The following is a 24,630-nucleotide window of genomic DNA, read 5'->3' as shown; positions in this document are numbered from 1 at the left end:
AATGCAGGCACACCGCCAAGCACGCAGTAAAGGCTCGTTCACACCGAAGGCGGGGCGGCAAAAGCGGCAAGGCCGCAACGCGGGAAGCGGGAAAAACTTTCTTTCCAGGCGGTGAAAGTGGGATAAAAACCAGGTGGCAAGACCGATCGCTCTCGGAGCAATTTTTTGCCACCTGTTGAGGCTTGCCGCTTTGCCGCAGCCAAACAGAACGCCACGCAGTGAAGGCGAGGTGGTGGCACGTGTGTACGTTTGGGAGAAGCACTTACGCGTTATAGCAACATATGCGCAAAATCGTGAGATGCCCGCCTCTTCTGCCGCGCGGCCAGACGAGGAGGCATGCGGTCTGAACAGGCTCACGCATTTGCCGCCTGACCGCTTCGGAAATCCCGCTTTGCCACTTAGCCACACCGCCTTCGGTGTGAATGAGCCTTAAGAGCTCGCGAGAGCGATCGAAGACGCCAGCGTCGGCATTTATCGCAAGCCAGCAACATCGTTGGTACAGAAGCAGTGGCAGCGGCGAGGTTTCGCGACGCCGAAGCAAGGCGGGATCGTCGACATGCGCATTGCGGATTCCGAAGGGAGACCCAGTAAAGCAGAGGCGTCACAGAAACTGCAGTCGAGCGCCGGAAATGGTCGCTGCCTGGGGTTGTTTCACGCCGATGAGCGCTTTAAGTGTGACTAATTCGTTCTTTTGCTATGCAACTGCTGTAAGGTATTGGGCCACTTGCGGTTTGAAAACAACTTCACAGTCATCGCCTTTATCGACAATGACTAGTCCCGTGCCAACGCTGCCACAGTCCTCAAACGAGGTTTTAACGTTTTTGCCGATAAGAATTCATGCTTCGCCACACTAATCATCAATCACTTCGTGAAAACGGCGGGACTTTATTCGTCATCTCGACACTTCCACGAACTTCCAACAGGCGGGTTGTTGTTCGAGAGGACAACCTCCTCAGACTGTTATATACATGCATTTATATGCATGCATCGTGTTGGTAACTTTCGACGGAATTGTAATGCTTTATGTACCACCACCCCTGCTTTGCAGAGAAGATCTGCAGTATATTAAAATAAACGAATAAGCAAATATATAAATAAATAAATAAATAAAGTAATAAAAACAGCTCTTCTGTTCTTGCAGTGCTGCTTCCAATTCTGCGAATGTACGGAGCTTCTGCTCACTTTGAAGTATTGTATCAGGAGATACCAAGCTCGGACTTTGATTCTCAGCGTCGGTTCAAACCATTTCGTCTTACAAAGCGAAGCAGATGGTTATTGCACTAGCTGTCTTGAATTCACTGAGAACTTACAGTTATACGGACTCTATATCCGCTGCCAGGGCTTTTACATTTGGTACCGTGTGCCGCACCACTGAAGGCGGTGGTGATGCAAGGAAGTTCTTGGAACTCTCGCGCACAAGGAGTCAACCCACGTCACTATTACTTGGCTCCCTGCTCACCTTTTCTTCAAGGCCAGGAACCTATCTAATGTCAACAAGCCTGCACACTCTATGGCGTGAGGCTCACACACGACGCTAGAATTTGCGCTGCTCAGACAGAGGAATCAGTGCCCATCCTCTATTTTAAGGACATTTTGACTACAATGGAATACTATCAATGAGGTCACAAAACACCACCAAACGTGCCGTGGGTACTTTCCACTGCCACACGAAAATTTTATAGACCACAGGCAACTTTCCTTCGCATGCTTCAGACGGGAGCATACTCCCGCCTGTAGTCACCTGTAGTCATTAGATTACTCCGACGTTTCAGAACTTAGTCCCGACTGCTACAATTGTGGTGATTGTTACCGCCTGCTCTGGAGGTTCCCCATTTTAGAAGTAAACATCAAGAGTTTTCGAAAAATGACTTTCATTTCATGCTCAAGAGCCTAGTTTTCATACAAACACTCAGTGCTGTGCGGAAGGCTCATGACGCGTCGGTGAGGCTTGGCCTCCTCACCCCTACGTAGAAGCTCCCGTGATCTACCCCCCCACCTCTCCCTCAAAACGGGGCTGGGGTGGAATCTCTCAGGACCAAAATAATGCTTTGATTGATCGGTCCATCTCTATACGCCTGGATGAATACAGACGTATATACTCAGCACTTCCGAAATTTTACATTTAGTGCTTTTTGTTACTATCGTTCGCTTAAAATAATAATTGCGCATTCTTTACTTATTTCTTATTTTACATGGCCTCTCTTGATAGAGCTACATAGCGTGCAAAGTTATGTTGGAAAAATCTGATAAAAAGCGAACATACCACTAATTCATAAACAACCTGATATAGTGACACTGGACAATTCTAATGTTTTATTTGGTCACTTCTAGATGGTTGCTAGACTCTAGTTGGGAGTGATAGGTTGTTTTCAGGCTGACTCTCGGAGAACAAATATACATGTGAAACTACAGGCAGCCACGGGATATAGAAATTACAGCGACCAAAAGTTTTACTGAACCTGAGTTCTCGGACCTCTCATAGATGTACGGGCAAATAATGGTTGCCGTAGGACTTTCATCGCTAATGGCCTTCCATTCACTGTCATTGTTTCATAGTAATTTTTGGGTTATCTGCTGATACTTCGAAAGGGGGACATTTCGTGTGCTGCGGGATTTTCCCAGTGCTGACGAATAGAACTTCGATCATAACCATGTTTCGCAGAGAATTTCGCGTCATTCATTTTTAGTCGAGCAGTGGTGATTAGTGGAAACCGCCCCAGTTATTTGACATATACCCATTTGTAATGCTGATAGTTTAACAGCAGGATCGACGCTTCACAGGCTGGTTTAATAGGTTCACTGTTAAAAACCACTATTGCCTTCTTCATCATGAGTGGTGCCGGTAGTTATCAGTGAGGTTTACTCTATTCGTATAGCATATAGGAGTGATGATAGTAATTTATTGTGCTAACATTCTGTTCTTGATGTTCAGTGGAATAATTGGGGAGTAGTGGCATTGGCGCAAGTTCTACAGTACCTATCTGTTTATGGCAGCGGTATTTTTCTCATGCCCATGTAGTATATTACGGCAGTTGACATGCCGTCGAGGTGGCAGGTGAATTTTTTTTACATATTTTAAGCATGCCAGTTATAGCAAATATACAACACTCACATTGTCCGTCGCATCGGGTCCACCACATAATGGCAATATAAATCACACATAGCAGCTGCTTCATAGTAAACTTTTAATCTGGAAGGTTAAAAGCTGCACAACATTTTTCCTGTATATGAAAGGAAAAAAAACAGTGTAAGATCTCGCCACTTTAGGTAAAAAGAAACGTTATTAGAAAAGTGGGAAGTTGACACTTGTGGCTTTTTTACTTTGCGACTACTTCTGCAAAAAATGAAACAAATAAAATAGAAACTGAGCCTTTTCCACTGAATGTTGCTCACGAAAGCAGACAAATGAATAATGAAGACCAGTTCCGAAGCTTTAGCTCAATAATGAATGAAAATGACGGAGAGCTTCTTTATCAGTTGGTATATGTACCGAAGTGTATTAAAAATAAATTGCTTCAAAGAGACACTTGTGTGAACTTGAATGAATTCCTGTTGATAAGAACGAAAAAGGCAATGCGTATTGTTGTAGTATATATGCAGTAATGTAAACTCTAAGTTCTCAAAAGGTCTGTTAGATGGCAGGCAGTCCACACAATAGGTCGATAATGGTTTTACGGCGGCTGAGCAAGGCCCAACCACGGCTGAGCTGGCAATTTTTTATCATTCACTAATTAAGCTCCTCATTTTCTTCGTTGTTAAGAACCCAAATCTCGTCTAATGTCAATAGCACTATTTTCAAGATACTGTCGAGACCTGCATTAATTGATTTGTACCTTGCAGATGGGTAGAAGGCAGACATCTAAATACCCTAGATAACTTGCGAAAATTTGCGCATCTGCACTGTGTCGCCCAACTACAACGTGCAAAGACTGGTCGTGCATCTCATTCATTGTTGAAACTTTATTCAGTTAAAGTGGACATTCAAGCAAAAATAGAGCCCACGCGGACTGTTTCTCTGTCACACACTTTGAAATCTAATCAAATTTAACCCGCGTGAAGTTCGTTCCACGATAATTCCTCCAGGTGTCTCGTAAAATGTATTTACTATAATTAGTCACTATACTGGTGACTAACTTGTGATTTTATAAATATTTAGCATCAACATAGAGTCAGGTAATTTTACCGTTGATAACATTGAAATTCTCTTTTTAATCGTGATAATGATGCTTTCATACTTCACCTTTAGGTGTGCGAGATAGGCTTTTCACATATGACCGTTGACCCGCCGCAGTGGTCTAGTGGCTAAGGTACTCGGCTGCTGACCCGCAGGTCGTAGGTTCGATTCCCGGCGGCGGCGCCTGCATTTCCGATGGAGGCGGAAATGTTGTAGGCCCGTGTACTCAGATTTGGGTGCACGTTAAAGAACCCCAGGTGGTCGAAATTTCCGAAGCCCACCACTACGGCGTCTCTCATAATCAAATGGTGGTTTTGGGACGCTAAACCCCACAAATCAATCAATCAATCAATCAATATATCACATATTTGACCGTAAATATGAGTCCGAACAGAACACTGGCCCATGTAAAATTCGTAACTCGCTCCCTTTGAGTAACTCCTTCTGAAATCAATAATTGCGAAGTAGATGTACTTGTAAATACATCCCGAGTATTTATCAGAAAAGTGTGCCCACTTGCCTAATTAGAAGTTTCTGAAAAGTCGCTAAGATTCTTGCATTATTCTTACGTGCTGGCAAGTGCATTTGAACAAGTTATCAAATAGTTTTGCAAACGCCCTAATGTGATAAATTACTCGAGCACTTTTTAAAACATGGAGCCGAGCATTTAGTCGCCTAAAATCTTTCTTTCAGTCTCTCAAAGGGGGCTAATGAAAGTCTCTGTATAGTTTCCGAGATATTTGAACTTTTCCTTCTCATCAGTCAATCTTTAGATACCCGTGACAATTGCCAGGCGGTTTATCAATTTTTCGAATAGTTTCTCTCAGACTATTCAAAGAAAAATGTTCTGAATGAACGTCAAGCTATTGCAAAAAACTTTGTTTTCTTTTTCTATATGAATGTCTAATTTTTTGTCCAAATGGTCGCAGTGCGCACTTTTCAACGGTAGAAAACCCCGTACCCTATATGGAGGACCTACTGTGTTCCACAAGGCTTCGTTCCTGCTCCGGATGCGCTCTTCCTAGATATATATCCTTCTGTTATTCACTCAAGAATACTTTTATATTCTGACAAGTACGTTATATGTTGTTTGAATAAATTTCCTTCAGACGGTAGCTGTTGGAACGTGTTGCGAAGTGTTGTCACCTCAAGCTTTAGTGAAAGCGTCATTTTGTATAACGTCACTTCACATGCTCATGCAACAAGAAACGCCTAAACAGACTCCTTCTTTATTCAAATGACATGCTGAAAGCCCTGAGACAACTTATGTATCTGCAGCGCACGGAACGTGTCATGACAAAACATTACAAACTGTTAGCGTGAACCAGCCTAGTTCCCGAAAATGATATGTGCTTCTATCACATAGAACTTTAATCAAAAAATGAAATTGAGAGGTTAGAGTAAGTGCAAAAAAGATGTTAGATTTATCTGTCGTCTAAATATTTTGCACCCTCAGATAGCCTATCTGAAGTTCGTGCGTTCCAACTGCTATAACGTCGTATTTTTATTTGCCTGCAATACCTCCACAATTGTCTAAATTTATCTCGCTGTTCTACACAGCGATACGTTTCATTTACAGATCCATGATATATTCGACCATACCATGCTATAAATACGTCAATATTAATTTATTTCAAACTTGATTGTGTACAGTATTTTGTCTTGATACAATTTTCTGTTGATTTGACCTTGCAGAGGAAATTTTTACTGGTGTTGTACTGGCCTGATGTTCATGTAAAACATTTTTTTTTCAAAGTTCATCAACACTCATAGTTTCGGCGGCTGCACTCTTAAAGGAAGCAGAATACACAGCCGAATGGCGGGCCAGAAGTATCCTATTTGCATCCACGAGAGTACATCTTAGACATATACATCAGTAAGGAACATTTGAAAACATACAAAGCAGCAAAGAGCGTCAGATTTGAATTAACAATTGGGAATGTCCAGAAGCAAAATGTCAGGTTCATTCCAAACCGGGAAGAATGTGAAGCTTCATGCTGGACAACTACTCTCACTGTTCTAGACGCAAAGCATCTTATGCCGGTGGCTCTGTCCCCCAGTCCACGGGCAACCACCCCCCCCCCCCCCCCACACACACACATCTGCGCAAGGATGCCTTTTACCCCCTTTTTAGACTGCCTCAATGCACTCGTTCACCTCCACTTCGTTCAGGGCGAAAACAAGTGCATCCTCTGCTACAGCAATTGCCGTTACTTGGCTCACTTGACAACAATATTGAACAATTCAAGCCCTTTGTACATGAGTAAATTCGGCAGTCAATAAAAACTAACGTTAAACAGTTCCGCCGCTTGCCTACGTTGTGCTCACATCAACTGCAAGCAGTCTCTCTTTCAAAAAAAAACACTAATGGGACAGTCTTGGCACAACGGAGCGTCTTGGTTTTCACATTGTCGAGCTGCAACACTGGAATCACAATCTTGGTGAAGATCGGAGCCACAGGAAGTTTTCAATGTTGGCTTGTTAGTGAATCAAGTTAATGGGGAGTGATAAACACAAAAGACGGGACAAAAAAAGTAAAACTGACAGACAGATGAAGAGCAAATTAAGTCCGTGTTTTCTACCGCATAGTACTCTTAGATCATGTATCACCAACTGGCCCTATCGTCCCTCTCATTTAGCAAAATAAAGAAAGTTCATTGGTGGTAATTAAGGCCTCATTTCTTTGTAAATTACTGTTGTTAGTTTGCACCTTGAACGCCTATCTGCGTCGATTTTGTGTCCCGTCTTTTGTGAGCTTCATTCGCTGTTAAGATTGTAAGCAGGGGGCTTAGCAGAAGAATCTATCACCAAAAGACGGCGATGGTTGGATCCGGAATACGCGCTAAGCTTCTCATGCAGAACGTGTTGGAATTGCTGTCCTTCAGCCGTGGTGTAAGAAACTGTGCCGGTTGCTATGACGAGGGCTCCGTGGTAGCAGCACCTCATCGTGGTGGTGGAATGGATATCTGCGCAGGCAGCATGCCACTGGTGCGGTTGCTATGACAACGACGCAGAAGTGGTTTGGGAAACGGAAGTCATTCGCCAGCTTGTTTGTCAACAGCTTCAGTGTTAAATAGCAAGCAGACATTTTATCCGAACCAACACCAATGCTTTTAGGGAAGCTCATTTGAGGCAATATTTCTTTTTACAGCGAAAGCTGTTATAAGATCAGAAAACAGGTCATGCGCGGCGCCGTAGTTATCTGTAACCGCCACGCCAGCGTTGGTGTTTGAAACCAGTTTCACAAGAAATAAGAAAAACTCAGTAAATAGAAAAAACTAAAAACACAATGGAATTCGAACCAAGGTAATCTGGGTGCCAGCCCAGTAATCTACCACTGAGCGTTGCCGGTGCGAGAAAGTCATTTCTAAACTGGCCTTAGGTCGGCTTGATGTCGGGGAAAGAATTGCGTTAATATGAGTAATAAAGCGTTTTTGAACATCAAAGGAACCACCAGGCGTCACATAATGCCAATTGCGCACAGCGTGGGTCTTCAGTTCTCCCATCTTTTAGAAAATTTGCTCTTTATCGCCTAATGAATGTGGCGCATACGCACTTCAGGCATAATTATTTATGGTCATCAGCCACTGCATAAAAAATTGCGCGAAATTCCTCGCAAGTGTGTACAGGGTACCATGCTTCTCCGAAGAATGACGAAGTATAGCATAGTGAATGCTGGCCTACTTCACAAAAATTTAGCTTAATTGTGACGTAGTGGGTCTCCATCAAGTGTGCTGGTAGCAGTTACTCAAAGAGGATTTCGAAAAGGCTCCAAAAAGTTGCACTTCTATCTTTCAGTGTGAGTGTGCTGCGCGTTCCATGCCGGCCTGGCGGTCTTTCTTTCTACCCGGAACTTACAGGCACAATGTCAAACAAACACCTTATTCAACATAATCTTACCATTAGTCCAAATGCAACATTATTGCAGGTGCTACGTGATGTAATTGTATAGGCATAACCATGTTGCGATGTACTAATACAGTTATAGTCATGTTGCCATTTTGTCTCCATGTAAGCCCTGATTTATATTATGCGCTTCATGTATCCCCCACAACCTGTAACACCTATGAAGGTGCTGCGGGTATTTCATAAATTAAATATATAAATAAACAAGTAATATATGTATAAGCACTGGTCTACTAACCAAAATCCTCCATTGCACCGGAAAAGTACCCTCACTATGACAGGATGAAAGAAGGAGAACACATTTAGGATTGCTTTATTCACCGCGCACAATTTACTGAAACAGAGAATGAAAAGAGGTGTATGTTGGAGATGGTTCCAGAATTGGGACCTATGCATGCGATAACCCGCGCGAATTCAGTTTTTCACGCCATGCTTAAAACGTAATTCTTAATAGCGCAGGACGGGCCAAAACAATAAAGGGGTTCACGCTGCACAACATATTAATTCATTCGTCAGCTGACCGGCAGCTCCTGTACCGCCGTCTGAAAAAAGTTGGCTTCTTCTGCAGGTCATATGTTGAATGCGCTCAACTTCAATAGAAGCAAGCGTTGTTGGGTCCTAGGTGGTGGTGGTGGTGTTGCAGCAGGCGGGGTTAGCCTGGCCTGCATGGCCGGCAATTGTTCCGCCTATGTTGGGCCTTAGCTCCTTCATTGCGATAGCAATTATATGAACGCTCTCAGCTGGATTTTACCGCTGACGTCGGCGTCGGCGTCATGCCCTGTATATATATATATATATATATATATATATATATATATATATATATATATATATATATATATATATATATATATATGAAAACGTAAGAAAGAAAAAAATGCTGAAAAACAGTCCGGCGCTTGAAATCAAACGTGGGACCTCTGCATCGTGAATGCGAGGCGTTACCACTGAGGCACCATGGCGTACCTTCATGGGCGTTGAAACGGCAAGCTTTTTATATCTACTACTTACCACTGATAGCGGACATCTCGGGGCGGGAGGGGGGGGGTGAAATTGTTGTGTTTTGAGCAATATCAGCAAGATGGCGCAGCGAGCGCGTGGCGGCTGCGGCGGCTCTCATCTCTCACGCGTATTGGCCCGCGTTGAGAATAAGGAGGTGTACGCTCGATCACGCGCTTCATCTTGCAGTGGGAAGAACCGCACGTACCCAGCGCACAAAGGTCACTGCAATCATTGCACATCCTGCGTTTGTGAAAAGGGCGTGCTTTTCAGACAAGGCGAAGTAACAACTGAGGCGCTTATTCCCGTTCATTTGTACCTGTGAGTAGGTGTCATACTTCATTTATGCGTGAGAAACGCGGGGCACGTTTCGATCACCTTGCCATCCTGCGCCCGAACGTCCAAGTTGTTGCCATCGTGTTGATTGCTTCGCCTTTGCGGCAAAGCTGTGAATTTTTCTAAAACCGATTGCATGAATGCAATTGTGCAAAATTTTTAGCAAAGGTCATCAGTGTTAAAGCACATGTCATGTTGAAAAAGACAGTACGGCCACAACAAGGTAACCAAGCAGTTGAGGTAATTTTTTTATTGCTGCTAGCATTTATGGATACTTAGGGTCGGCTCTCTGCGTCTAATTGCAGATAAAGTACCAACGTTTCGCTAATTTATCTGCCTTATTTGAGGCTGCAGCTTAAACTAAGAAACTACATTCAGCCATCCACATATTTTTTTGAAGAACCGAATGAGGAAATATGCATATTACTTAAGAAATGGTGAGCATGCGCACGTAAGTCTGCGAATAGCAGGTCATGCTTCCGCGAGAGACGCTCTTTCGAAGTGAGGGTTCTGGTGAAAAGCCCAAAAAAGGCACGTGGGAACTTGTAGTGGTGTATTTAGCAGTAGGACAGATAAAAACTTGAAGAATAAAGCATCCATTTCTGCTATATTATGCTGAAATGAATTTTACAGAGTTGGGCCGAATAAAGTAGCCGTGATTTGCTAGGTGCTGGCCTCTATCACTCTCAGTGCCTTTTTTACGAAAGAATAAGGCGCCACCAAGACGAATACAAGAAGTGACTTAGAAGGGCCCCTACTAACAACAAATGTTTTGTAAAAATGCCGGAATACATTTTGGCTCACATTGTTTCACCGCTAATCACAACTAATAGAAGGTGTAGGTGATTATGAATTCTCGCTAAAATTGGCTGCATATCAGCGTGCTTGACTGCAAGTGGCTAGGCAGAACCTGATATAGTTTGAATTGCCCACGCATGAGTGGCATCGATAAGATAGAGAATGTGCTGCGTGAGATAAAGACGCCATCTTGTAGTGCCACCAGGAAACATGAGCTGGCACAGAACTCATGGCCACTGCCAGGTGGCAGCATCATCAGAGTGCTTTTTGTGCATAGCGTGTCGTTTTTAGGGCAACGTAAGAAATGCCTAAGCTGAATTGTTTGCATGCAGACATATTTTTGAATGCTTGCTAATGGAGTGTAGAGCCTTTATTTTTAAAAGGAAGGCTTCTCTGAGCTCACGTAAGATTTTATCTTTACTATTATCCGGAACCAAGGGTTACTTTAAACGAGGAACATGTCTGTAGGCTTTAAAAATGTGGCTCATTCAGACAATGCCCTGAGGGAAATTATCACCGTCTTCGGAGTGCTTGGAGCTTCTTACGGGTACGTGAAGCGACTGAGCAAGATAATTTGTGCTTAACTGTGGAGGAAATCACGAATATATTTTAATGCTAGCATGCTGCGTGATATACCTGCCGTCCCAAAGGATCGCAGAAAAGCAGATACAGGTCTATCGAAAGATATATAATATAATTATAACACTATTGTGCTTGTTCTTTTTGTGTTCCCTATCGATTGAACATTACAAACAAAAGTTACTGACGTGTTCTGTAATGCAAGTTTGAAAATAAATTCTGCTAGCCATACAGGACTAGAAAGAAAGGCGGCACTACACTCAGAACCGTTTTGCTTCCTCAAAACCTCATTACGCAAATAGCTCAAGCACGCACTGAGGCTATTAAAATAGTCTATTTTTGGTGAATGGTGTATGTCTGACGGCACGAAAACGGTGTCAACAACACCAACAGAAGTGACATGAACGAACATCTACTAACGGCTGATTTTGATAATATCGCTTGCAATTCAAGAGAACGGAACATCTTTTTTTTGGGTCTTCGTTGTGAATAATATGCTTTCTCTCTTATTAGCACTCACTAACGGGGTTCACTGTGCTTTCCAGTCCCAGTTCCCCGCAGAGGGAGACTGCCTGATGTATCCCCTTGTGGGTTTAAAGTTTTTACGAGTGAAAGTCTCCTCCACAGAGTGCCTGGTTTTTTTTTCTTTGTGGATTTCGTGTGAAGTCTCCGTGCTTCTCTGCTTAAAGAAGCCACAGTTTTCCTTCCTAAGAAAAGGTGACGGTGGTCGTAATCTCTGACCACTTGCTTCTGTGTATCTTCAAATATCTTGACAAGCTGTTTATTCTGTCCGGCTTGCCCTACTTTTGTTTTGTGCGCGACTATTTCCACTCAACACGCAAGTTGAAGGAGAAAAGTTCATCTAAGGTCCAGACTGAATGAACCTTGGTCCCCTAGCGAGAACTTTCTGCAAATTTGTGACTTCTGGTTGATGTAGAACTTTCACAACACCACTGGCGTTTTTATAATTAGCAGGGGCCTTGGCATTTTGTTTACCATTTGGCGCCACTATAATTCCGCAGCTTGACCTGGAAGCTTTCGGTAGGAATGGAGCTGCTTGTCTGAAATTATTTCGCAAAGCAGGTATGAGATGTTGCACGTTAGCAGTAAAAAAGTAGTCGTGCTTTACGTACAGATATAATAAAAATAATAATAAATACTATTAACATTATTAATAATAATAAGAATACTAATTTTATTGTACTAATTTTAAAAGTGATAATCTTATCTAGGGTGGCAAATGACTGAAACTACGACATGATTATGAGAGACGCCGTAGTTGAACGCTCCGGAAATTTCGACCATCTGGCATTCTGTAACATGCACTGACATGGCACACTGCACGGGCCTCTCCCATTTCGCTTCCCCCGAAAAGCGACCAGCACGGCCGGGTCAAACCCACGACCTTCTATTTAGTAGTGGTGCACTTTATCCACTGAACAGTAAGGCTGACAAAGCCCCGCCGCGGTGGTCTAGTGGCTAAGGTACTCGGCTGCTGACCCGCAGGGTGCGGGTTCAAATCCCGGCTGCGGCGGCTGCATTTCCGATGGAGGCGGAAATGTTGTAGGCCCGTGTGCTCAGATTTGGGTGCACGTTAAAGAACCCCAGGTGGTCTAAATCTTCGGAGCCCTCCACTACGGCGTCTCTCATAATCATATAGTGGTTTTGGGACGTTAAACCCCACATATCAATCAATCAGTAAGGCTGACAAAGTAGGAGTGCTGATATTGCCACATGATTCGCTTGGCTGAGATAGAAGAGTGAAAGAGAACAAAGACGATCTCTCTGAGCCGCTGCTTGGCTAGTCGACTCAACGAGCCCATTATATCAAGTTGTCGTGAGTAACGTGACAAGACTGGTGGAGGTGCTGGGTACAACGTCTCACGATCCATCCGATGCCCAAGACCCCGTCCAGCAGGCGGAACACAAGCCCTGCACCCGTGGACACTCCTGTTCATAGAGTAAGCCGCTGCCAACGAGGCCTACCGCCTGAGACACCAACCACTGACACGGCGACTATGACTTCGACACAAGATCCCGTGCGAGCTCCGACACTTTCCACGCCGATCTACTGCACCGTCCAGAACCCGCTCATGCCTAGCCCCTTTCACGGAGAGCAGCATGAAGATGTTGACGACTGGCTGAGTGAGTTCGAACGTGTCACATCGATCAATTACTAGGATGATGCCGCAAAGCTCCGGAACGTGTACACTTGCCTAAAAGACGGTGCCAAGACGTGGTTTTGGAACAGGGATGATGTTCTGACATCTTGGCGTGAGTTCCAGCGTCGCCTCCTGGAGACCTACAGTAGTCCCGACCGCCGCGAACGGGCGGAGCGTGCACTACAATCACGCATCCAGATGCCCAACGAGACCATCTCGATGTACGTCGAGGACATGACACGGCTTTTCTAGCGAGCGGATCCTGCTATGGCAGAAGATAAAAAGTTGCGCCACCTTATGCGTGGTGTGAAGGAACAATGTTTTGCGGGTTTGTTGCGTAGTCTCCCCAAAAGCGTTGCTGAGTTCCTTACTGAAGCGGCAACAATGGAGCGAGTACTGCACCAACGGTCTGCCCTGTTTGATCGTCAAGTGAATGCTGCCTCAACTCCCGAAATTTTCGCCACCCCTGGGAGCAAGAGCCCCGAATGGATTTGCGAGATCATTCGATCTGTCGTCCGGGAAGAAATTGAAAAGATGTACGGGACAAGGCAAATCGATGTTGGTTTTATTACCAGTGTAATCCGTGACGAGGTCCAGCAGGTGCTGCACGCCCATCGTTTTCCGCCCACGTCGGTTGATCCGGAAACGGCTCCTGTGTCTACTGACAGTCACCGTCGTACGTATGCGGAAGCCTTGCGATCTTCCACTCTTTCTGGTCAAGTAGTCTCGACCCAGCCAGTGCCGCACGTCCCAATCTAGACAGTGCCACACGTCCCGATCCAGACAATGTCATACGTCTCGATCCAGACAATGATGCCGTCAGTCGCGATTCAGTCAGCGCACGCTGATTTGGACATCGATAGTCGCCGTGCACCGATGCGCAAGTCTGATCTCTGGCATACGCCAGACAGAAGACCCCTGTGTTATCATTGCGATGAGGCTGGTCACATTTACTGCCAATGCCCATACCGGCAACTTGGACTGCGCGGATTTTCCGTCAATTACCCTCGTCCCCGAATTGGTCAAAGGCCAAGGGATATCGAAGAGTATCTCGCGCAACATTGTCCACCCTTTACACGACGGCAATCGCGGTCAACATCTCCGAGGAGACCCGCAGCCACTGGGCCACGTTTCGGGGTGACGGCACGGGAACGCTCCCCGAGCCCTCGTCGGGAAAAATGAAGGCACCGGCCTTCGGGGGCAGGGTATCTGGGACTCAAAGTGCGGAGGACCTCCCATTGACGCTTGCACGCAACGCCGAAGGCATTGCGTCAGAGACTCGCAGTACCGAAGAAACGCCGACATCCACATCTGAACCTAGTGACCGCGTGTCACTCGACATACCTGAGCTGATTGACGGCGTTCAGGTCAGTGCATTGGTAGACACTGGTGCAGACTATTCGATCATCAGCGGGAGGCTAGCGAAAGATCTCAGGTAAGTGATCACGCCGTGGATTAGAACGCCAATTCGAACAGCTGGAGGACATGTTGTAACACCACTGGGTCGCTTTACTGCAAGAGTGAAAATTCGTGCGTCAACGTTTGTGCTCAGCTGCCTTGTTGTTCGCGACTGTTCGCGTCAGCTGATTATCGGCATGGACTTACTTCGGGAATACGGTGCCATCATAAATCTCCGTGAGCGCATCGTGACCTTCTCGACTCAAGGCGCAACAGATCGAGACGCTGATAACTGCCGTAGACCTGCGCTGCGTGTTGCTGACGACAGTGTGAAGCTGCCACCTCGAGCAACTGTTCCCATTGAACTCACTTGTGAAGACTTCCAAGACGGCGACGTGGTGGCTGAAAGCAACCTATCACTTCTGCTGCTCCAAGGTGTATACGCCGCACGAAGTGTTGTGCGCGTCCGTGACGGACAGTCAGCGATACTAGTTACGAACTTCAATTACGAGCACAGGCATCTTTTCCGCGGAACCACCCTAGCTTATGGAGACCCTGTTGCCGACGTCACGGAGTGCTTCGCGTCCGAGGACACGCATGAAGATGAGGAATTTCTAGACCGCATCGACATTAATTCGACGCTGTCATACGAGAGAAAAGCTGCACTTCATGACCTTTTAAGAGAGTTTCGATGTTTCTTCGCCTCTTCTTCTAAAGTCCGTCAAACACACCTCACGAAGCATCGAATTATTACCGACGATGACGTCCGCCCCATATGGCAGCAGCCTTATCGCGTTTCTGCCAAAGAACGCGAGGCTATTCAGACACAAGTAAAAGACATGCTCGATGACAGGATTATTCAATCATCTAGCAGTGTTTGGTCCTCGCCAGTCGTTCTAGTGAAGAAAAAAGACGGAACGCTGCGATTCTGTATTGGCTACAGGAAGCTTAATAGAGTCACAAAAAAGGACGTCTACCCGCTTCCCCGGGTCGACGACTCCCTCGACAGGTTACGACGCGCGAATTATTTTTCGTTCATCAATCTAAAGAGTGGCTATTGGCAAATTGAAGTGGATGAACGAGACCGGGAAAAAACCGCGTTTGTGACTCCAGACGGACTTCACGAATTGCAAGTTCTTCCCTTCGGCCTCTCTTCTGCACCAGCCACTTTTCAGAGGATGATGGACACGGTTCTCGCTGGCTTGAAGTGGCAAAGCTGCCTTGTCTACCCCAATGATGTGGTCATCTTTTCCGAGAGCTTCGAAGAACATCTGAAGCGTCTGAGAAAGGTTCTGGAAGCCATTCGCACAACTGAACTCACGCTGAAACCTCAAAAATTCCATTTCGGCTATGAAGAGCTGAAATTTCTGGGACATGTCATTAGTGCAGATGGAGTGCGACCTGATCCAGACAAAACTGCTGCTGTCGCCGCCTTCCCTGTTCCATTAGATAAAAGAGCAGTATGCCGTTTCCTCGGCTTGTGCGCGTATTATCGCCGATTTATCGCCAACTTCTCGAAAATAGCTGAACCTCTTATGCGACTCACCCGAGATGACGTTCCCTGTACTTGGGGCGCTGAACAAGATACAGCGTTCACAGAGTTACGACAGAGAATGCAAACAGCCCCTGTTCTTGCCCATTTTGATGAGGACGCTTCTACAGAAATTCATACAGATGCCAGCAACGTCGGACTTGGCGCTGTCCTTATACAACGACACGGCGGCGTTGAGCATGTGATAGCTTATGACAGTCGTACTCTTTCTCGAGCCGAGACCAACTATTCTACGTCAGAAAGAGAATGCCTCGCAGTCGTGTGGGCGACGACCAAATTTCGGCCTTACCTCTACGGTCGTCCCTTCAAAGTGGTGACTGACCACCACTCGCTCTGCTGGCTGGCAAATCTCAGAAATCCATCTCGCACGGTGGAGTTAGCGTTTGCAGGACTTTGATATTACGATTGTGTACAGGTCAAGGCGCGAACCCGAAGACGCCGACGCGCTTTCTCGAGCACCTGTGGGGAACGCTGTCAGGAGCTCCGAAAATGAAGATGCCTTTCTCGGAGCAGTTAGCGACTCCGAATTTATGTCAAAACAGCGGGCAGACGACAAATTACGTCCAGTCATTGATTCCCTGGAAGGCCACAACTCTCAGGTCCCTCAACACATTGCTCGCGAACTATCCTCTTTTTGTCTAAGAAGAGGCATTCTTTACAAGAAAAACGCCCGTGGTAGCGACAAAGCCTTCCTACTCGTTGTTCCTACCGACATGCGTGATGAGATCCTCCTTGCGTGCCACGGCGAGCCCACATCAGGGCATTTGGGCTATTCGCGAACTCTCGCCAGAAAACACCAACAGTATTACTGACCGCGACTATCAACTAGTGTACATCGATATGTGAAAAGCTGCCGTGAGTGCCAGCGCCGCAAGACTCCGCCTATGAGACCCGCGGGCCTCCTCTAGCCGATCGCACCACCACGGACACCGTTTGACCTCGTGGGAATGGACCTTCTCGCGCCCTTACCTTTGTCGTCCTCTGGGAACAAATGGATTAGAGTTGCGACGCATTATCTTACTCGTTATGCCGAAACAAAAGCGTTACCCCGTGGCACGGCCTCTAAAGTCACGCAGTTCTTCGTGCACCAAATCGTCCTACGGCATGGTGCCCCGTCATGCGTGATTACGGAGAGAGGGACGTCATTTACAGCACGAATGATGGATGACATTTTTAAACTGAGCTGCACAAGTCATCGAAAAACAACGGCTTATCACCCCTGATCCAATGGACTGACAGAGAGGCTTAACAAGACCATAGCGGACATGCTGTCAATGTACATGGACGTACAACACAAAACCTGGGACGAGACTCTTCCATACATTACGTTTGCTTACAATACGGCAACGCAAGGAAGAACGCGATTTCCGCCTTTGCGACTTGTTTACGGACGCATTGTGCGAACCATGCTCGATGCTATGCTTCCGTGCGACCAAAGCAATGAACTTGCTCAAGACGCTGAGCAATACACTCAATATGCCGAAAAGCTCGTCAGCTATCTCGCATAAACACCAGTCACCAACAAGATGCAGACGCACGACGTTACAACCTCCGCCATCGAAATGTCACCTACCACCCTGGGGACCAAGTGTGGGTGTGGATCTCTGTCCGGCGACCAGGGTTATCCGAAAAACTGCTAAGCCGTTATTTTGGACCATACAAGGTTCTTAGACGAGTCACAGATGTTACCTACGAGGTATTTCCGGACGGCGCAGCATCTTCTCGTCGACAGCTTCGGCCCGAAACCGTGCATGTCGTTCGGCTGAAGCCCTACTTCACACAGTAGCCCTTGTGGTTTCACGTGCTACGTTATGCCGTGACTTTGCGTTGCTGCTGCTGTTGTGTTATCCTGTGTTTTTATGCCTTTTCTTTTTGCGCTTGGCACAAACGTTGACAAAAGTTCCTCATTTGCGCTGCGAGTACTGGCACTCTCTCTCTCTTTTGGTTCTCTATATCTGCGTGTGTATCCCTTCATTTTTTTTTACTTACGAGCATCGAGTCGATGCTTTCACAGGGGGTGACTATTGCCACATGGTTTGCTTGGCTGAGATCGAAGAGTGAAAGAGAACACAGACGATCTTTCTGAGCCGCTGCTTGGCTAGTCGACTCAACGAGCCCAATATATCAAGTTGCCGTGAGTAACGTGACAATATGTAAATAAAAATATAGCGATTCTGACGTCAAACGTCGTCGCGTTGCTTAAGCAAAACGGCCCGTTTCTGCTGCGCTACTTCCGGCTCGAGGTATACCCCTTTGCCACTTCAAGGTGCTACTGCGCAGTGTAATCGGGGAGGAAACTTGTGCGATTCCATGATGGTTTCGCTGCCGCTTGTTTATTGATTGCGTTATTCAATTGTTTTTTGCGAATGAATAGATATTATTGTGCGCGTTTCAGAGAACGAAGCAAGACGTCGACATGGGCAAAAACGAGGAACGTTGAGAAGGGGTTCGAGCACAGCGTGCGGTTGTTCTTTGAAACGCGCAATAACATTCAGCAGAATCAACTCGACTTATTATCTTTGAACGCATACACTTACTGAGATCACTTCAAATCCCTCACACAAATGTTAAAATGCTGCCTTATGTATATACATAGGATGTTTACATATGTACCCGTACTTTTCCCGATCAAGTTTGCTGATATAGGTAGCATATTTTATTGTTTAATCTGCATTGCTAACTGTTTGTCAAATCGACTAAAACAGGTCAGTGCGTAAAAGCTCACAGAACACTACGGCCACTTGAATATTGGTAGCGTGGGACGTGAATGTCGAAGTCGCTTTTGAAGCAACGACTAGCATGGTATGGCGTCTCCGTTATGTCTGACTTGCAAGCGTGTAGTGCCGATAGGTCATGTTATACTCCGACTCATGGCCCTAAAGGCTATCTCGCACAACTGTACGCTGAGTGCGGATAACTTTGCATGCATTGATAAACATTGTTCGAGCGTGTAAGAGACGACACCTGGTTTAAAAGGATGTTTAGAGGCGTAAAAAAGACACAGAACTGCGAGCACGTTTCATGTATAGTGTTCGAAAGACATTACTACGGCCACTTGCTATATCGAGCTCAAAATTGTATCTTTGCTACCAAAAAGCACGAAATCTTTTTACTGGTACGTGAGCAACATGAAAAAAAATTAAAGATATTTTGTGATCCAATGATGTGCAGAAATAGATTATATGTGACAAAACATGGGCGATAGTATCATTTTCTGCAAAACAACAAGCATGTGTCTGGAGGTCAAAGTCGCTTCAATAAAAAAATGACCGCTCGCACTATTATAACTATATTGTAGTGGTTGAGTTTGTTATTCCACCATGCCGCATAGTACTCCAAGGTAGCATGAAATGATGCAGCACTTTGTAAGAAAAGGGCACCATGAGTGCAAGGTGGAACAAGAAAAAAGTGCCGGCATTGGCAACAATGCCCGCACAGCATTATGGCGTCTCAAACAGGGAGTCAGTACAGATGGGCGCCGTAGCCCACAATCCATTGCGTGAGCCAAGATTTTGCTATCAACTTATTGCGGTGAGGAACCACCCGCTCTTAACATTTCCACAATAATCCCATGGAGGCGAGCGAATACGTGCCTGTGGGGTGCCCCTGCACAGTAATGAAACCAGGAGGCAGCCAACGCAATATAACTATTAGTAGTGAAATGTTGCAACGCATTATTATGGAAATACACTTGCATAAAAGAAAGATTAAGTTGTGTGCTTGTTCGGGGAGCAAGTGGAATGAAGATATAGATATGCTCAGTAATAAGTTGAACTCTCGCAGTAGAAATAAAAAGTTTCAGTCGCTCCTATTTCGTGGGTGCTGTGTGTTGCACTCCTCAAATGTGTGACAAGAGTAACTGAAGGAGCAAGTTTCTGCATAACTTCAAGAGACTCGGCAGCTATTTCGGACGTCGTTGGTACATGGCCCGCTGGTTCTAATGGAGGTTGAACTACATTTTTCAGTAGCAAACGCGAGAAAGCTAACAGTTTTTGTCCTGACCTCTCTTACTGACTGATCATAGTCTGAATGCGCAGTAAGGTAAGTATTTCTACAGCCTGGGGAGCTCTCTCTTGAGGGATCGCCATGGCGGACGCATCTTGTGGTGCTTCTTTTAATCTTATGGCGATAAGGTATCGCGAGGTCGTCAGGCAAGCATTATATTATCATGCAGTTGAGGACAACACCGTACTGGTCAGCTGAGACGCCCAAACCAGTGAATGCAAACACTCGAAACTGGACGTTGTCTTATAGCAGCCGAAGGGTCTCAATTTCGGCTGAGGACTTGACTGGTGCCAAGGTGAGGAAATGGTCAACTTGCTTGTTAATGAGCAAGCCGTGCCGACCAAATTGCTTCGTCAGAGCCTTCATAGCGATATGCCAATTCTCCTCCAGTAGTCGTATGCCTTCGGTGGTTCGCTTGGCTAAACCATTCAAGTATGACTGCTGGTACTTGAACGTCTCTATCGACAGAAGTTTTTTGTTTGATGTATCGTTCCATAGAAGTGATCCCAGACGGACTGACAATCGTGTAGTGTTCCGGAAAATGCCAGAATCTGGAGTTTTGGCACGACCACTGTGCGATGACAAGGCATCGTTCCTTGACTGGGTGTCGCATCGGCTATTCGATAAGAGTCACTGCCCTCACTCTGGGCTGAGGCGCTGGCACCACCGACATCGGCATTTGGTAATGTAGCCGCTAACCTCACAGCAATCGTTACTGTCACCTCGATTGCAGTATTTCGGAGAAAAACCGCGCTCGGGAAATGGTGAAAGAGGCCATTCGGTCCTACTGTTCGGCGTCCTCGAGCTCTTACTCGTAGGTGTCTTCGTCAGTCGCAACGTAGATGTCTTTATTTAAGGTGATTAGTTCGGCGTTCTTCTGAGTGTGGTAGGAAACGTACGAGTAGATCTGACTGGCACTGCGAACGGTGGCCTGAAGTTCGTTCATCAGGAGCGTGATAGTTCGCGTAACGCTGGCCCTGACGAGGTCACGGTTCTTGCGCAGCCCCTTCAATCACGTTATGAGAAGCAGAAAACCTGGAAGGGCGTGACAAGAGAATTTCGGCACCAGAAAAAAAGTCGTATTAACAAACCTGAGCCCTACACCAAGAACTTCATGTTAATGTGACTGCTCGTACCGAACTTCTTCATTCTCCTATATGCTCTTCTTCCATGTTTCCGCTTGGCATCTCTCATAGAAATATGGTGGTTTCGGATTGTTAAACCCTACACATCAATCAAAATAAATCTATGTTGCCACTTTTTCGCAATTATTGGCAACACTGTGCTTATTATACTTGCTAGCAACACCACAAAAGAACATTTACATGGAAGAGTGCAGATACAGTGGCGTAACGCAAACTTCAGATAAAAAAAAGTGACGAGTAGTTTCTTGCTTGTTCTTGATAATGTGTAGTCTGACACGCTCGTTATTGATGTGTGCGTTGTGTGTTGTATCCTTCACTGGATCATTAGGGGGTGGTATCGCTGGCGCGTCTCATTATTTTTCCGTTTATCAGCGTTTCCAGAGCTCAAACGACGGGAGCATCGCGCAACTGCAAAAAAATATGTAGTTCTCATGTGCACTAGGAATTGACGTTAGGCGAAACATATAAATATATATATATATATATATATATATATATATATATATATATATGTATATATATATATGTAAATATATATATATATATATATATATATATATAAATTTATACTATATATATTATATAGGTAGATAGATATATAGGTGGCTGTGTTGTAATTTTTAATGAGCGATATACGTTACAAACTCTCATGAAAGTTACATACAAATGCACGCGCATATATACATTAAACAACCGCATATGTTTTATATGACCCGTGTTAACAGCTGTGCAAAAATGCCAACAGGAACATCAATATTAGCAGCACATGAAGTGCTGTTGCTCGCGAGCATGGTAAAGCTGGACACTGCATTGTAAATAAACTTGACCGAATGGTGCCTAAGCACAATTGACGTTTACTAAACTCTTTACTAGAATATATACTCGCTCACAACAAACTGCAGCGCCGCCACTGCAGAAACCGGAATTTCACTGAAATTGGCGCGTCTGTGCTTTCTCAATATTTCGGTTACTTCTGCTCAAGTTGACATAATGTAAACGTTCGCATTTCATTTAGCTGACGCTAAAGACAGAACAAACTAAAGCGTATATTCTAATACAGGGGTTTAAAACTCACCTCAGGTGGACGCCGTAGTCACGAAACTTCTCTAGACGCTAGTGCCAGAACACTATAAGAACGTTCGGGAAGGGTAAAGAAAGGAAAGCGGAGGAAACTATTAAGAAACGTTGACAGTTCCATTAGAACATGCAATGCTATAGGAATGTATGAGCAGTGAATAACTTATGTTAGCGATTTGACGTCATGTTTAGAGAAACACATCATTATTGACCTGCGGGATGCCTGAAAGCTAAGCGGCGACTCTGAAGCACATAGTTGTTAATGTCGCACAAAAATAGTTGTTCAATGTCTTCGATAGGTAAGACTGTCAATTAACGTAATTACAACGATGTAAACACAAGACACACCAAAACTCCTTCGTTACGGGACACAAAAAGGTTAGGCAGCATTCAAGAGAAAGAAGTCACAGCTTTGCCGCAAAGACGCAGCAATGCACGGAATAGATACAAATTGGAAAGTCGTTTGCAGAATAGTCAGCAGATTGAAACATTACCCGCGTAAGTCACGCACAAATGACGCATTAAACGTAATCTCAGGCGCCCATAAGCGCGAATAAGCGTCTGAGTTGATACTTTGCTGTGTCTGAAAAGTGCGCTATTTTCGCAAACGTAGACAGTGAACAACTGCAGGGACCTTTCTGCGCCCTGTAAGTAAAACAGCGCATTGCGCCCCACCTGCTCTCTAAGGGTAAAAATGCGTGTGAGAGATGAGAGAGCTGCCACTGCGTCGTGGCGATGTTGCTACGCGCGCTCATTGCGCCATCTTGCTGGTGATGCTGAAAACACGATAGTTAAGTCCCCCCCCCCTCCGAAATGCCCGTCAGCAGCGGTAAGTGGTAGATATAGACAGCTTGCCATTCGAGCGTTCAAGGACGTGCTCCTCAGTGGCTCAGTGGTTAACGCCTCGCACTCACGATTCAGAGGACCCAAGTATTCGATTCTACGCCCCAGAGTATTTTCCTGCATTTTTTTCTTTCTTGCATTTTCATCTATGCAAATACGTATACATAAACCGTGAGTGATGGCAACGGCGATGTAGACGCCGACGCCGTGGCAAAATTCAGCTGAGAGTGTTAATGTAATCGCTTACGCAATATCACGCAGCTGTTCGTTGTGGTCCTCTGATTGCAACTACCCGGATCATCACTCGCGCTCCTGTGCGCCCTCAAGGGCAGCCGGTTCTCTCTCCCTCTACCCCGAGTCGCCACCCTTGGTGCCACAAATGTGGCAGTGTAACACAGTTGTCGGCTGTAGAGCATCGTTTCTGTGCTTCCACAGCCACTGGCTCTCCTGATTTTGAGATAACCGTGGCGACTTTGGAGGAGTGAAGAGAGAGAGAGAGAGACGCAAGGGAACGCTAAGTCACAACACTGCTCCGCTGAATGGACCTTCTAATGATACAGTTCAGACTATTCGAGTGGTTAGACTCACTGAACGGACGCACGTCCTGACTTCGCAAGAGTATATTGCCATGACACGGCCCGGAAACAGCTAAAATATGACTCCAGCTTTCCACAATAGTCGCGGGAGCTTCTCTTGTACGAGCCCCACGTCTGCAACCCTCAGCTCCCTCACCTTGACGATAGTTATTGCGCGAGAATAAAACGACGACACAGAGGCAACAAGAACATGAAGGACACTCGTGTCCTTCGTGTCTCTTTGTCTCTGTGTCGTCGTTTTGTTCTCAAGCTATAACTATCGTCATGTCATACCAACTAGCCCAAGCTGCCACACTTCCCTCACCTTGGCTTGCTTCGTCAGATACGCCGAGTGCAGCTCTTTCAGACATTCGTTGTGCCAGTCCTGCCAAAATGAGTTGAGCATCAGTTTTCTGTTCTTCCACAGCGTTCATAAAGAATTTAGATCTGGTTAGAGTGCTCGGTCACCAGTCGCTGGCAAAGTAGTTAGTCGGTACCGTTCAGGGAGCTGGCCAGTGTCACGGGGGAGCCGTGATTGTGGTCGTCGTGAACGTGGGTGAGGAGCATAGAATTTATGACCATTTATACTTTGGTTAGTAGGGTTGACAGCTCAATGAATCAAAACATCGGCGTCCAGTTACTTTCTCGAGTGCTGTTTTACGCTGCGGACCAGCCACTCGTAGAAACCTCCTCAAGGTGTGACGTGCTCGACAATGAACCTCTAGTGTACTTTCAAACGGGCAAAATAAACCGCATGGTCTAAACCGAGGTGCCGCATGGTCTTCCAAAGAACGGTGAGTTGTTTCCACTCACGTTTGAAAGCTGAGGCGTTATAGTAGTAAACAAGTTTACAAAGCCGCCTACGCGCTACAAACAGACGAAAAGCCTGCGAGTAACACCAAGTAGTCGTGTTAGGCACGAGCTGAAGATGCATTGCTTTTGTCACCACACACGCAAAAGTATAATGTACGCCCTCACCTACACTGTCTTTTCCATCACATAGAGAGGGCCAGCAAAGCCAACACCTATCACTTCAATTAGCTCTGCTTTAGTAGTTCGGTCAGGTGGAAGAAGTCCTGTG

General features: G+C 45.7%; 1 protein-coding gene across 3 annotated transcripts in view; it reads right to left on the bottom strand.

Moving 5' to 3' along the window:
• Positions 1–22,243, bottom strand: part of LOC119186383 (uncharacterized) — a 96,045-nt gene extending 73,802 nt beyond the window's left edge. For 2 of the 3 annotated variants that reach the window (XM_075869534.1, XM_075869536.1), the window contains exons 1-3: positions 22,130–22,243; positions 4,241–4,358; positions 3,113–3,221 (exon numbers count right to left, since the gene is read on the bottom strand). In XM_075869534.1, coding sequence (XP_075725649.1) covers positions 3,113–3,176 — 64 coding nt within the window. In that variant the 5' untranslated portion in view covers positions 3,177–3,221; positions 4,241–4,358; positions 22,130–22,243. The remainder of the gene's footprint in view (positions 1–3,112; positions 3,222–4,240; positions 4,359–22,129) is intronic. The other variant, XM_075869535.1, reaches the window with a different exon arrangement.
• Between the last annotated feature and the right edge of the window lie 2,387 nt (positions 22,244–24,630).

This window comes from Rhipicephalus microplus, chromosome 7, assembly GCF_043290135.1.
Source record: "Rhipicephalus microplus isolate Deutch F79 chromosome 7, USDA_Rmic, whole genome shotgun sequence".
In the NCBI taxonomy this organism is placed as follows: domain Eukaryota; kingdom Metazoa; phylum Arthropoda; class Arachnida; order Ixodida; family Ixodidae; genus Rhipicephalus; species Rhipicephalus microplus.
The sequence above is the reverse complement of the archived record's forward strand: the minus strand, read 5'-3'. Positions and strand labels throughout refer to the sequence as shown.